The sequence below is a fragment of the Setaria viridis genome, chromosome 6, assembly GCF_005286985.2.
Source record: "Setaria viridis chromosome 6, Setaria_viridis_v4.0, whole genome shotgun sequence".
NCBI lineage: Eukaryota > Viridiplantae > Streptophyta > Magnoliopsida > Poales > Poaceae > Setaria > Setaria viridis.
Genome location: NC_048268.2, coordinates 28,743,495 through 28,755,410, shown reverse-complemented (window position 1 = coordinate 28,755,410; position 11,916 = coordinate 28,743,495). Strand labels below are relative to the sequence as shown.

The 11,916-nt window shown below is 49.6% G+C and overlaps 1 protein-coding gene across 1 annotated transcript; it reads left to right on the top strand.

Annotated features, from left to right (window-relative positions):
• Positions 1-1,942: 1,942 nt before the first annotated feature.
• LOC117861076 (probable glucomannan 4-beta-mannosyltransferase 11) lies at positions 1,943-10,544 on the top strand. The gene is made up of 9 exons (XM_034744541.2): positions 1,943-2,841; positions 3,044-3,142; positions 7,691-7,943; positions 8,053-8,163; positions 8,263-8,399; positions 8,497-8,610; positions 8,694-8,893; positions 8,987-9,259; positions 9,667-10,544. The coding sequence occupies exons 1-9, from the start codon at positions 2,458-2,460 to the stop codon at positions 9,830-9,832; spliced, it is 1,737 nt and encodes a 578-aa protein (XP_034600432.1). The 5' UTR covers positions 1,943-2,457; the 3' UTR covers positions 9,833-10,544.
• Positions 10,545-11,916: the final 1,372 nt, after the last annotated feature.

Here is an 11,916-nt window from a genome sequence, read left to right as displayed (position 1 = left end):
AAGAGACATTGACAACGGAAAGTAGCTTCGCAGCGACCTCATTCGGCCGCACGCGTTCGCCGCACCCGCAGACGACGACGACTCCTGATCTGTTCGGCAGTGAAGTGAAAGTAGCCTCTCGACTGGACCTGAGGTCTGAGCAGCCCAAACTACGGGTCTGTTTGGCTCCCGCGTGCTAAACTTTTAAGTACCCGTTACATCAAATGTTTGGATACTAATTAGGAGTATTAAACATAGTTTAATTACAAAACTAATTACACAGATGGAGTCTAATTCGTAAGACGAATCTATTAAACCTAATTAGTCCATGATTTGACAATGTGGTGCTATAGTAACCATTTGCTAATGATGGATTAATTAACCTTAATAGATTCATCTCGCGAATTAGCCTAGGGATTCTGCAATTAGTTTTATAATTAGTTTATGTTTAGTCCTCCTAATTAGTATCCGAACATCCGATGTGACACGTCTAAAGTTTAGCACCTTGTATCCAAACACCCCTGCAGCTCTGCGCCTCTCGTGACTCTGCAGCTGCTGGCGGCATACCAAACCATCAACATCAATGTTCAGCTTGGTGCACACAATAGTATTTTACTACTCCCTCCATCCCACAAAGAATCTTTGCACAAACCAATAAATAGGTAAAATAACGCATATACCTCTACTCCAACGATATTTTAAATGAAAGGTAGTCTCAAGCACCAACTCACTTCAAGAAGTTACTAGAAATTTCTATATGCACTTAGCTAGCACCAACTTACATGCACCTACACTACTACTACATGCTAGAGTTAAAAAATTTTTTGACAACTCTTGAATCCTAAAATTGCATTCTTTTCTGGACGTTGTGTCACCGCTTGGACGATTGGATCTGGAATTCCGGATCCTGAGGCGAGAAGAGACCAGGAGCGCGCGGACAAGTTGCCAACTAGGAGCGGCACTAGCTTCATCCCTTGTCCTTGTCAGTGATCTGCTCCTGTCCTTGCTGGACACTGGGACGATCGCTGCTTCGTCTCCCTCTAGCTGTGGCTGTATACCCTCTTCAGATCGGACATCCGAAACCTCTGGTGGCAGAGTCGAGCGACATGAAGCAACGGAGAAGTGAAAAGGGAAAGCAGAGCAGTCGCGGACACACACGGCCACACACGTTGGGGAGAGGAAGGAATCGAGGAGCGCCGAGGCTAGCCTGGCAAAAGGTGACATGCCGCCAGTGACATGCGTCTTGTTCCCCCACGTGAAATCCGCATCGGCTTTGCCGGTGGAGAGCGATCGATCGCCGGTCGGATCCTCCGCGCTGCCAACTCGGGTTATTGCGTCCTCGGGATAGGAGGACGGAACCCTTTCGACGGTCTGATACTGAATGGGAAAAACGCCGCAAACGTCTACACACCAGCTTGCGGTTCCATAGCCAAGTTAAAGAGGCTGATCTCTCTGTAGTCTGTACTACCATGCACACAGCTGTGGATGGCGTAGTCAACCGGAGCTTGACTTCTTAGTACTCTTATTAGGACCTTAAAACGCCATCAGTACACCGTACCACTGCGTCAGCAAGGAGCTCCTCCAGCTCATTTTCTAATAACTAAAGTTGTTGCCCATGCTGATCTCGCATAAATATTAATCGGATTTTCTCAAGTTGGGAGCGCCCCAACAAAACAAATCTCTGATCCTCTCAAACCAATTTCCTTTCAGTATTTGTGAACAGCTGAACATGAGTGTGAACAGCACACGGTTTGCTAGCCGGACAAGCCCCCGGATCCGGCGAATCACGCACCCCATTGGCCATTGTTCATTGGCTCATTGCCATCTCGGCTGGCCAGTCACCACATCTTCTTCCTCCACTCCCTTTACCTTTTCTACGCCAATGATAGGGGCACCACCAAGTGGCCCCAGAAAACCCCGGCAGTCACCACCCCATGTCATCAACCACTCCACTGATCCACTCCACTCCATTCACACTCCCCCTCTGCTTCACCTCACACACCCCACAGGTACAGCCTCTCACCCCCTCTCATGGCCACGGCCCACGGCCATGGCCATGTCCGTGTAACTAACCACGCATGATTTACACTGACTCACCCAGCTCTCACCAACCACCAGGTCACCGGGATTAAACACGGCCATCTGTATGCAGCAAGATCCTGCTCCTGCCCATCTCCCGCAGAGGAATAAAAAAAAACACAGCCAAGAACAGCATGTGCGCTCACGCGCGGCGCCAGAGCCGTATATGAGCATCGTCGTCGTCCTCGGCGTCCCCATCATGGCTGGGGGCGCCACCACCACCATTCCATATGCCCCCGTCCATGCTATATAGCCCCGCGCCATCGTACGCTTCCTCCATCTTCTGCTAGGCGCTAGCTGGCCGGCCGGGGCTATCTATCTAGTGGAACCAGCGAGCAGCCCGCTAGCTCGCCTCGCCCAAGATCCGGCCCCGCGCGCGCGTCCGCCCAGGCAGGATCCATGGACGCCGGCGGTGGCCACGGCGGCGCCATCAGCATCGTCGCCGAGGAGGCGGCGCGGGTGTGGGCGGAGCTCCCCGTGCGCGTGGACTGGGCGGCCGTGGCGTCGCAATGCGCGTGGGCGGCGTCGCGCGCGCGAGCGCTCCTCGTGGTCCCCGCGGTGCGGGCGCTGGTGTACCTGTCGCTGGGCATGACCGTGATGATCCTCGTCGAGAAGCTCTTCGTCTGCGCCGTGTGCCTCGCCGTGCGCGCGCTCCGGCTCAGCCCCGACCGCCGGTACCGCTGGGAACCCATCGCCGCCGGTAGGGGCGGCGACGAGGAGTCCGGCGACGCCGCCAAGTACCCCATGGTGCTGGTGCAGATCCCAATGTACAACGAGCGGGAGGTGAGTGGCCGATCGATCGGGCCGCAGGCCGGCATTGCTGCCGACCTGCTGCCGTAGTGGTCAGCTGTAGCAAGCAGGGTGGATTAATTTTCAGTCCATTTCTTTTGTCAGCATCAGAGCATGTTGCTTTGACCATGAATGTTGGTGGTAATTGTGGGATTAATTATGTTAATTCTCGTTGCATGTTGGCGTGGATTCGCAGGTGTACAAGCTGTCGATCGGGGCGGCATGCGCGCTGGAGTGGCCGGCGGGGCGGTTCGTCGTCCAGGTGCTGGACGACTCCACGGACCCCGTTGTAAAGGTACGCCGGCGACCTGGCCGACATCCTCGACCCTTTTTTTTCCTCATGCATGCACGCACGCGCACACTGTTTTCTCCTCGCCGTGTGCCCAACTGGCCGTGCTGCGTCCCTGACTTCTTTTTGCGTCGTGTAACGACCAATCATGCGTATCCACGGGTGCCCAATCGGCCATGCACCGGTGGCCGATGCCAACAGAACGTGCACGAGAGCGTTACCACTGCAATCGTGTCCGTACCTTTCTCGCCATATGCGCGTCCTTTTGCGATTGGCATGTGGCCACTAGCGGAGCGGCGCCGGTTGAGAGCTGGGACGGGGACGAGACGGTCAATTCGGTCGGGGAGGAAACTCCAAACTCCTACCACCGTCCGCACCGCAGGATGGCATGGCATTCAATACCCATCCCCGTCGCCGGCCGGCCGGCCGGCCGCCCGCCCGCCGTGTAATAAGGGGCCGGTTGTTTCTTTTAAGTCACTCCTAAAATTTATGTCACATCGATTATTTTAGATACAAATTATGAGTATTAAATATAGACTAATTATAAAACCAATTGCAGAAATTGAGACTAATTTGCGAGACGAATCTATTAAGCCTAATTAGTCCATGATTTGACAATATGATGCTACAGTAAACATGTGCTAATGATAGATTAATTAGGTTTAATAGATTCGTCTCGTGAATTAACCTTCATCTATGTAATTAGTTTTATAATTAGCTCATATTTAGTCCTCCTAATTAGCTTCCAAATATTCGATGTGATATGAATTTTAGTTCGAACTAGAGATACAAACACCCCTAAGACGAATATTTCTAGCCTCCGGAGGGAGGGAACCGAGAATTGCCGGGCCGTTATCCCTTGGTCTGGCACGCCTGGCGCCCTGGCTGCGCGCGTGTCCCCGCCTGCGGACACGTCGGCGTCGTCATTGCCATGTAGGCACGCGCACTCGGTCGCTCTGCTCTGCTCCCAAGCCACTAGCTAGCTTTAACAAACACGTGGGCCAACCGCACTCACGCGTGGAGCGGACACCATGAGGCGGCCGGCGGGGCCCGGGGCGACGGCGGAGGTCAGGGCAGCACGGCCCCAACCCCCAACGCGAGGCAAACCCCGGACCGGCCACCCGCGCGCGAGCCCCACCGGCAAGGCCAAGGCCACCGGGTACGGAGCGCGCACGGCACGGGCTCGGGTGGCATGGCAGCTAGCATGCTGCTGGCTCGCGCGCGATCGACAAATGCCTGCTCGGTGCGGTACGAATGCTCCAGTGGCCTCGTATGCTGGGCTGCACCGCGCCCCAGTGAGCGCCGGAGCGATGCCGATGCGAGATTGCGACTTGCGAGCGATGCATTCATGCATGCCATGCCACCGCCAATAATTCACTGGCGTCATGACTCGTGAGCAGTAGTGGCGTGTTCTGACTTTGGGGGCGCTCTCGTTGCTTGCAATTTGCCGGCTCATGAACGCGCCGGAGGCCACAGAGCATGCCGGCTGACATGGAGGTGGAGCGCAGACCCGTCGCCGGGGTTCCGGGAGTAAAATAGCGCCCATCGAGCAGGCCGCGCCCGAGACGTGCGCGTTGTTTCCTACCAACAGCGACCTGCCGCTGGGCAAAGGTAATCAAGCGAGGAGTGGTGGAGCTAGTGGTGCCGGCGGGGGAGTTGTACGCTACTTGCTGGCTGGTAGCCAGCACGCAGGACGCAGCCCCCTCTTTTGGGCGCCGCGGTGGAGGAACGCCGGCCGGCCAAGTTGTGCAACTGGAGTGTTGCGTGCGAGGTAGAAACAGAAATATATAGAACACACGACCACGACAGCTAGCGTTGTACTATACCTGAACAGCTCGTGCGTGATCTACCGAACGGATCTGTGGCTGCCACTTGATCGATGGACCGACCCATCGATCTTTCCTCTCTCTGCGCCCACACGAACAAGTCTGCGCGCGCGGCAAGCCAGTGGTCCAGCTTTACCTAGCCATGCACCGGTCGCGATCGGTCCACGCCTCCACGGTACCTTGTTCCTATGTCCTATATATATTTGATCTTTTTTTTTTTGCTATCGACAGTGATGGAATTAGAGCACAAAAGCACCTTTAGGCTTTAGCTAGAGGATAGCCAGCACGCTCGAGATTCCTAAAAAAGTTTCTTTTTTTTTTGATAAGTGATTCCTAATGTTTTAGTTCCAATCATCGGTCATGCTTGCCCGCCAATGGCAATCGCCACGTTACCGGTCGTGACACACATGCGTGATGGCAAATGCTATATTATCGGATTTGCCAAATACTCTCCCACACTCTCCAAACTTGGAAAGCAAGTTTGGCTTACCAAATATGCATGGTCACGTGCATAAAATGAAGAGTACAAAATGGAGAATATGTTGTAGCGCGAAATGTAAATGCTTTTGGAGTGGATGGAGAATGTGGATTTTTAGAGACGAACCTAGCTATTGAGATTTGAAGAGTGCAAAATGGATAGTCTTTTGGAATAAGCAATTCAATATGGAGAGAAATATTTTTAACAACTCGGCTAGAGAGTTAAATGGAAAGTTAAAAATGAATAGTTTCCCGAGGGTTTCTGTCGGGCGGAGGTCAGACGGAATGCGCCGCGCTCGCACGTTCCTCTTCCTGCTCTTCCTCCTTGTGTTCCTGCGCTCCCGTGACCTTCATCGCCACCATTTTTTTTTCCCCTTCTCGCAGCACAGGAAGACATAGGGCCCCTTCTAGCTCGTGACGACGAACGTCCCCTTCGGGTTCAAGGACGTACACGGTGTGCGTAGGTCCTCGCACCGGAGCCGTGCGTTTGCCGATGGCAAATTGGCAAGCACGGCCACATCCTTCCCTATCTATCGCCACTCGCCAGTTCGCCACACGGCCACCACACAGCTCGCATCAAGTGCCAGGCGGGACGGGACGGTCGATTCAGCCTCAGCACGTGCTTCCATCTCCATCTGTCGCTCGCATAGTCGCATCGCATGCCTCCAGGGCACCGGATTCAGAAATAAAAAATGGTGAACGAAAATGGAACAAATCCCGGAGAATTCAGGCCAGTTGTGCAGCACGGATGCTTTGTTCGCATCCTCTCTACTTAACTCGCACGCTCCAAAACCATCCTTCTCTCTTTCTCAAAAAAAAAAAAATCCTTCTCGGGTGCAATGAGTGGGAAGCTATGGCCATCGCGTAGCTCCGCATGCGGCCAAGCTAGAGCAGGAAGCAGGCGGCGAACTGGATGCCGTGCCGTGGGGCGTTGCGATGCGTTAGATCCGATCCCGGCGATCCGGTGGCTTCCCGCTCGCGCCTGCCGTGCGGCGGCACCTCGGCCGCCCCCGTCACACTCACACCGGCCGGGTTGGAATCTGAGCCGTGCGGTGCGAGCCTGCAGGGCAGGCAGGCATGGTCGTGGTCGTGGACTCTCGTTGTCTTGTGCCCCTGCCGATGCCACGCCCCACTGTGGCCACTAGCCACGATTCGCTGAGAGGCCTCACATGGTATCCAGGGAGGCTGCCTCCCCCGAGAAGTGTTCTTGTACTGGCGCTCCCCATTAAAATTGACCACTGTTCTTGGAGCTCATCTCTTGAATTTGGTCGTTCGGAAAAAAGCAGTTGGAGCCAACAAGATCGCCGCTAGGGGGTAAACGAAACGCGCTCGACGAACCGTTCCAGTCGCACGCACTGTCGTGATGCATCTCGATCGAGAACGGCATCCCGTTGGGATTTAGGGGATCAAAGGCGGCCTAGGCTTCCCTCGAATAATTCCTGCCAGAATTCTTACGTTCAAAGTAAACGGAGCTCAAGCTCATTTCAATTTTCATCTTTTTAGGAGAATTTGAATGTACATGTACATTTAGAGTAGTACTAGTATAGAAAGTCGTCGACAGGACCATCTTGCCAAGAATTTTCACACTGGTTCCAAAAAGAAAAAAAAAGAATCTTCGTAATGGGCTGCAAGTTGTTCCTTGCTGCTTGCTGAGTAGATACGGGCTTTCCATCTAGCGAGCGTGTAGGTAGGCCCATGTGGGTGGGCTGGACTGCAACGTCATGGGCTTACTGCGAAAGGGTTGGTCGCCCCTAGACGGAACTCCGGCGAGTCCTCGCCGCCTACGCCGGACGTGGCGGCGCGCGGACGCGCGGCGTGCGCCGGGGGCCTGGGACTGCATCAGCGAGCGGCGTGCGCGGGAGGTGATATCGAGGGGTGGTACAGGGAGGCGTCGGAGTAGGATATCTGATGTGTCATCAGGGCGTCTCGTGCCTCGCCGTCAGAGGTATGACGCATTTGGATTGGGTTCAAGGGATTGGTAGCTACCTTGTCTTTCCATAGCATGTGGATTGCATCCCGGTAACTTCTGTTCGCTCGTAGCATTGTAGGTTCGAATGTCATATCCTTTGTTCTGCACGCTATGCGTCGTTTTTGATTTTGAGTTATTCTGAATTTCTGATGCCATTGGACACTGACCAGCATCGCGAGCACAATACCAATAATTCACTCTTTGGACTCTAATTTCATCAAGTATTAGTGATATTACCACTACCAGCGGTAAACATATTAACTCTTTTGTTTCCATTTTCAGGATTTGGTGGAGATGGAGTGCCACAGATGGATGAGCAAAGGCGTGAACATAAAGTACGAGGTCAGGGGGAACCGGAAGGGGTACAAGGCTGGCGCGCTCAAGGAAGGATTGAAGCATGACTACGTCAAAGACTGCCAGTACATTGCCATGTTTGATGCCGACTTCCAGCCTGAGTCCGATTTTCTCCTCAGGACTATTCCGTTCCTCGTGCACAATCCGGAGATTGCCCTCGTCCAGACTCGCTGGAAATTTGGTTAGTACAGATGCGATCTCTTATGCAAAATGTTAGTTTGACAGCTGACAGAAATGATATATTGCGATAAACTTTACTTGTTCTAAGCGTCGGTGAACCATATGTGCAGTCAATTCTGATGAATGTCTGCTGACAAGATTCCAAGAAATGTCTTTGGACTACCATTTTAAGTATGAGCAAGAGGCAGGATCGTCGGTGTACTCATTCTTCGGCTTCAATGGTACATCATGTGCCCCATATACATAATTCTACTATCAAACTCAGAAAATTAAACGATCTGCTGTTCGTTAGCCTTACAAGAGCAATGTTCATCTTTCAGGGACAGCTGGTGTCTGGAGGATTTCAGCGATTGATGATGCTGGGGGCTGGAAGGACCGGACAACAGTGGAGGATATGGATCTGGCTGTCCGCGCGATGCTGCAGGGATGGAAATTCGTTTACATCGGTGACATAAAAGTATGCTGGTTCTCCTTTGCTTGCTTGTAGGAAATTTCAGAACATAATGAGAAACGAACCTAACAGTCCACAGAATACTGCATATGTCCGTGCTTAGGTCAAGAGTGAGCTACCTAGCACATTCAAGGCATACAGGTTTCAGCAGCACAGGTGGTCATGTGGACCGGCAAACCTATTCAAGAAAATGATGGTAGAGATTTTAGAAAGCAAGGTTTGTGTTTTCTTCAGGCTGCCTCTACAAGCGCAGCGTATAACAACATTGGCTGACAGGTATAGCTTTTTTTTCTTGTGTAGAAAGTGTCATTGTGGAGCAAAATCCACCTATGCTACGATTTCTTCTTCGTCGGGAAGGTTGCTGCTCATACAGTGACATTCATCTACTACTGCTTTGCAATCCCTGTGTCAGTTTTGCTCCCTGAGATTCAAATCCCGCTCTGGGGGGTTGTCTATGTCCCAACAGTTATCACCCTCTTGAAGGCTCTTGGCACCCCAAGGTAACAAGCATGGCAAGATTCAAGTTTTCGAATGAAATTGCAGTTGTCACATTCATATAGCACCTGATACCTGAAAGCTCCTCGCTGTTACAGTTCATTTCACCTGGTGATCCTCTGGGTCCTGTTTGAGAATGTCATGTCATTGCACCGGATTAAAGCTGCAGTAAGTGGTCTTCTGGATGCTGGAGGACGAGTCAATGAGTGGGTTGTCACCGAGAAGTTGGGCGACGCCAACAAGACAAAGCCTAACATCAATGGATCTGATTCTATGAAGGTGATTGATGTGAAGCTAACAGAGCCCGACGTGAAGCTAACAGAGCCCCTTGTACCAAAGCTCGTGAAAAAGCGGACAAGATTTTGGGAGAGGTAAGTTTATTTATTATCATTGAGATTTTCTTGAAGCTAACATGTTACCCTCCATTCAAAATGTAAGGTTTTATTTTTTCCTAAGTTAAACTTCTTTTAACTTTGACCAAGTTTATAGGAAAATGCACCAACGTACAACGTGAAATTAGTTTAATTAAATCCACCATCAAATGTCTTGATACCTCATTTATTGGGTATTGTAGATGTTAATATATTTTTCTATAAACTTAGTCAAAGTAATCCGAGTTTTTCTTAGAACGGAACTAAAACCTCTTATGTTTTGGAGCGGTGGGAGTAGGTACTTTCAAAACACTAATATAGATTCTTACATTCTTATATGAATGAGGATAGTGTTATTGGCATACTTTCCAGTGTTTTCAAATGCTTACAAACAATCTCTATATCAGGTACCACTGCTCAGAACTTTTCGTTGGAACCTGCATAATTCTGTGTGGTTGCTATGACGTGTTTTACGCTAAGAAGGGATACTACATATTCCTCTTCCTTCAAGGCACAGCTTTCCTTGTTGCTGGCTTTGGGTATGTGGGTACACTACCTCCTTCCACTCCATAATCTGTCTTCGATGAAACGGATATAACTGCTTACGAGAATTGAGTGCAAGCAAAGCCCCTCTCCCCTGCACATAATGGCTTCAGAATACAATGGTAATTAAGCATTCTTCCCATCAGTCTTGGCCAGATATGATCCAACCATTCTTTTACTGTCAAGGTCATAGATAGCACTGGCATTCTTCCCATCAGTCTTGGTCAGATTTTATCCAACCATTCTTTACTGCCAAGAAGACCATTCAGATAGATTGTCATCCTTCAATTCCCTTCAGACTCCGGTCTTGTTCAGATTTGATTCAACCATTCTTTACTGCCAAGAAGGCCATTCAGATAGTGTCATCATTCTAAATTTATAATAACAGTGCTTACTGAAGCACCATGACAAAATAAAAATGATTGGTGCAGCAGCATTTTTGTTCAGATCCTGTAGAGATGCATTTCACAGTTGGAAGAATTGCAGCAGTTGTAAATGTAATAGCACCAGCTACCAATTTCTCTAGATCTTCGAAGTTGTAGCTTTTTTTTAGCAATTTAGTGATATAGCTTTGTCAGAGTTCAGATTCATAAGGGAAGATTGTTAGCTTCCTCAGTTTATAACCCGCTCAGTTTATAACCCGTGTAGGCTTAAAACTTGTAAATGTACACCGTTTCTTAACGCTCATAATTCTGTCCAATTCTGGCAGAGCTTGAAATGCATTATAAGTGTAGCATGTAAATTTTGTTCTGTAAGAAGCCAAATACGCCTTCTGAGTAACATGTGTGACCAGACATTTTACTTGATGTGGCACATGGACTAGTGGATCTATTTACTATCGAGCAGCAGCCATTTGGTCAGACTGACCACCCATGCAAATTGTGCTATTTCTGTATTTTTTTTTCCTGTTCTCGTGTAACAAGTGTAGACAAGTTTGAATTCAACAAGGTTGAGGTGCAATTGCCAACCTGTCAACCTTCATGGCATTGGTACGGTGTGATAAACTGGGAGAATCTGTTTGCGTTCATGTGGTATGGGCAGAACTTTTGAGCGTATTCACAGTTCAGGCCCGTGTTGATAACCAGAATCAATAAGAATTTATTGAGAATCTAGTCCGTCTGAATATGCTCAAATTTTCGTTAACCTTCGGGTACACATGAAATGATGAATGCGTGTATCTCAATTTTTTTTTAAAAAAATGCTAGATCATCACATAATTCAACAATATTTCAAATACATAATTTTCAATTTCAGATGTGTCCAAATATAACATAATTTATCTAGTACCAAAACATTCATCCAAACGTATATCAAACATAGAGTCATAGACCATCACACAACCCCACTCCCACTTCCTCCAAAGTCCTCATTGCCTTCTAATTGATCATCGATGCTAAGACACATTGCATCAACATATGATTTCTGTTTGTCATCAAGGCCAGACATGTCCATGAACATGATATTGTGGTCGCTCCTCCCTTGGGAAAGGACCTCCTCGGCCGAGATTCTCAACCTCTAGTCTCCTCCTCGATGGCCACATTGCACTCATCGTTGGACTCCTCTTGTTCCTCTCAGACTCCATTTCCTTCTCTCGTTTCTTCTCAGACTCCACTTCCTTCTTTGTTTGGATCATCTCTTGGATTGCTGTGGTGCAAATGGGGAGATTCCTCATGGCCGCATGCTAAAGGGCCTACAGCAGCTGCAAATACCAGAGGTTGTTACTGAAATACAGGACTCGTTTTTTTTTCATTGTTAGGGGGAGCAACAATGCTAATTTATCTAAAAATTTGATTGAATTTAAAATTTTCAATGGAAATTAATTACAAACCATTGGGGGGCCTGGCCCTCGCCACACCCCCTCCCTCCGCCATGAGCCTGCCTGAACGGTATTTGAGTGAAGTTCAGCGATATTTGCGAGGTGACATGAAACACAAAAATTCAGTAAGAAAACACCAATTTTTTCTTGAACACGCAGAAAAAACTACGTATCAAAAAGTAAAAGAGTTATACATGGACTCACACAAACACCCACAGACACACACCAGACATCACCACACCCACACACACCTACACTCTCACGGACAAAAAAAACCTGGTTGCCTGAAAGGGCAAAG

Coding starts and splice junctions, on each gene's coding strand:
- LOC117861076 (XM_034744541.2), top strand. CDS start 2,458: ATGGACGCCGGCGGTGGCCACGGCGGCGCCATCAGCATCGTCGCCGAG. Junction 8,611..8,693: donor TAGAGATTTTAGAAAGCAAG/GTTTGTGTTTTC, acceptor TTTCTTGTGTAG/AAAGTGTCATTGTGGAGCAA. Junction 9,260..9,666: donor CGGACAAGATTTTGGGAGAG/GTAAGTTTATTT, acceptor TCTCTATATCAG/GTACCACTGCTCAGAACTTT.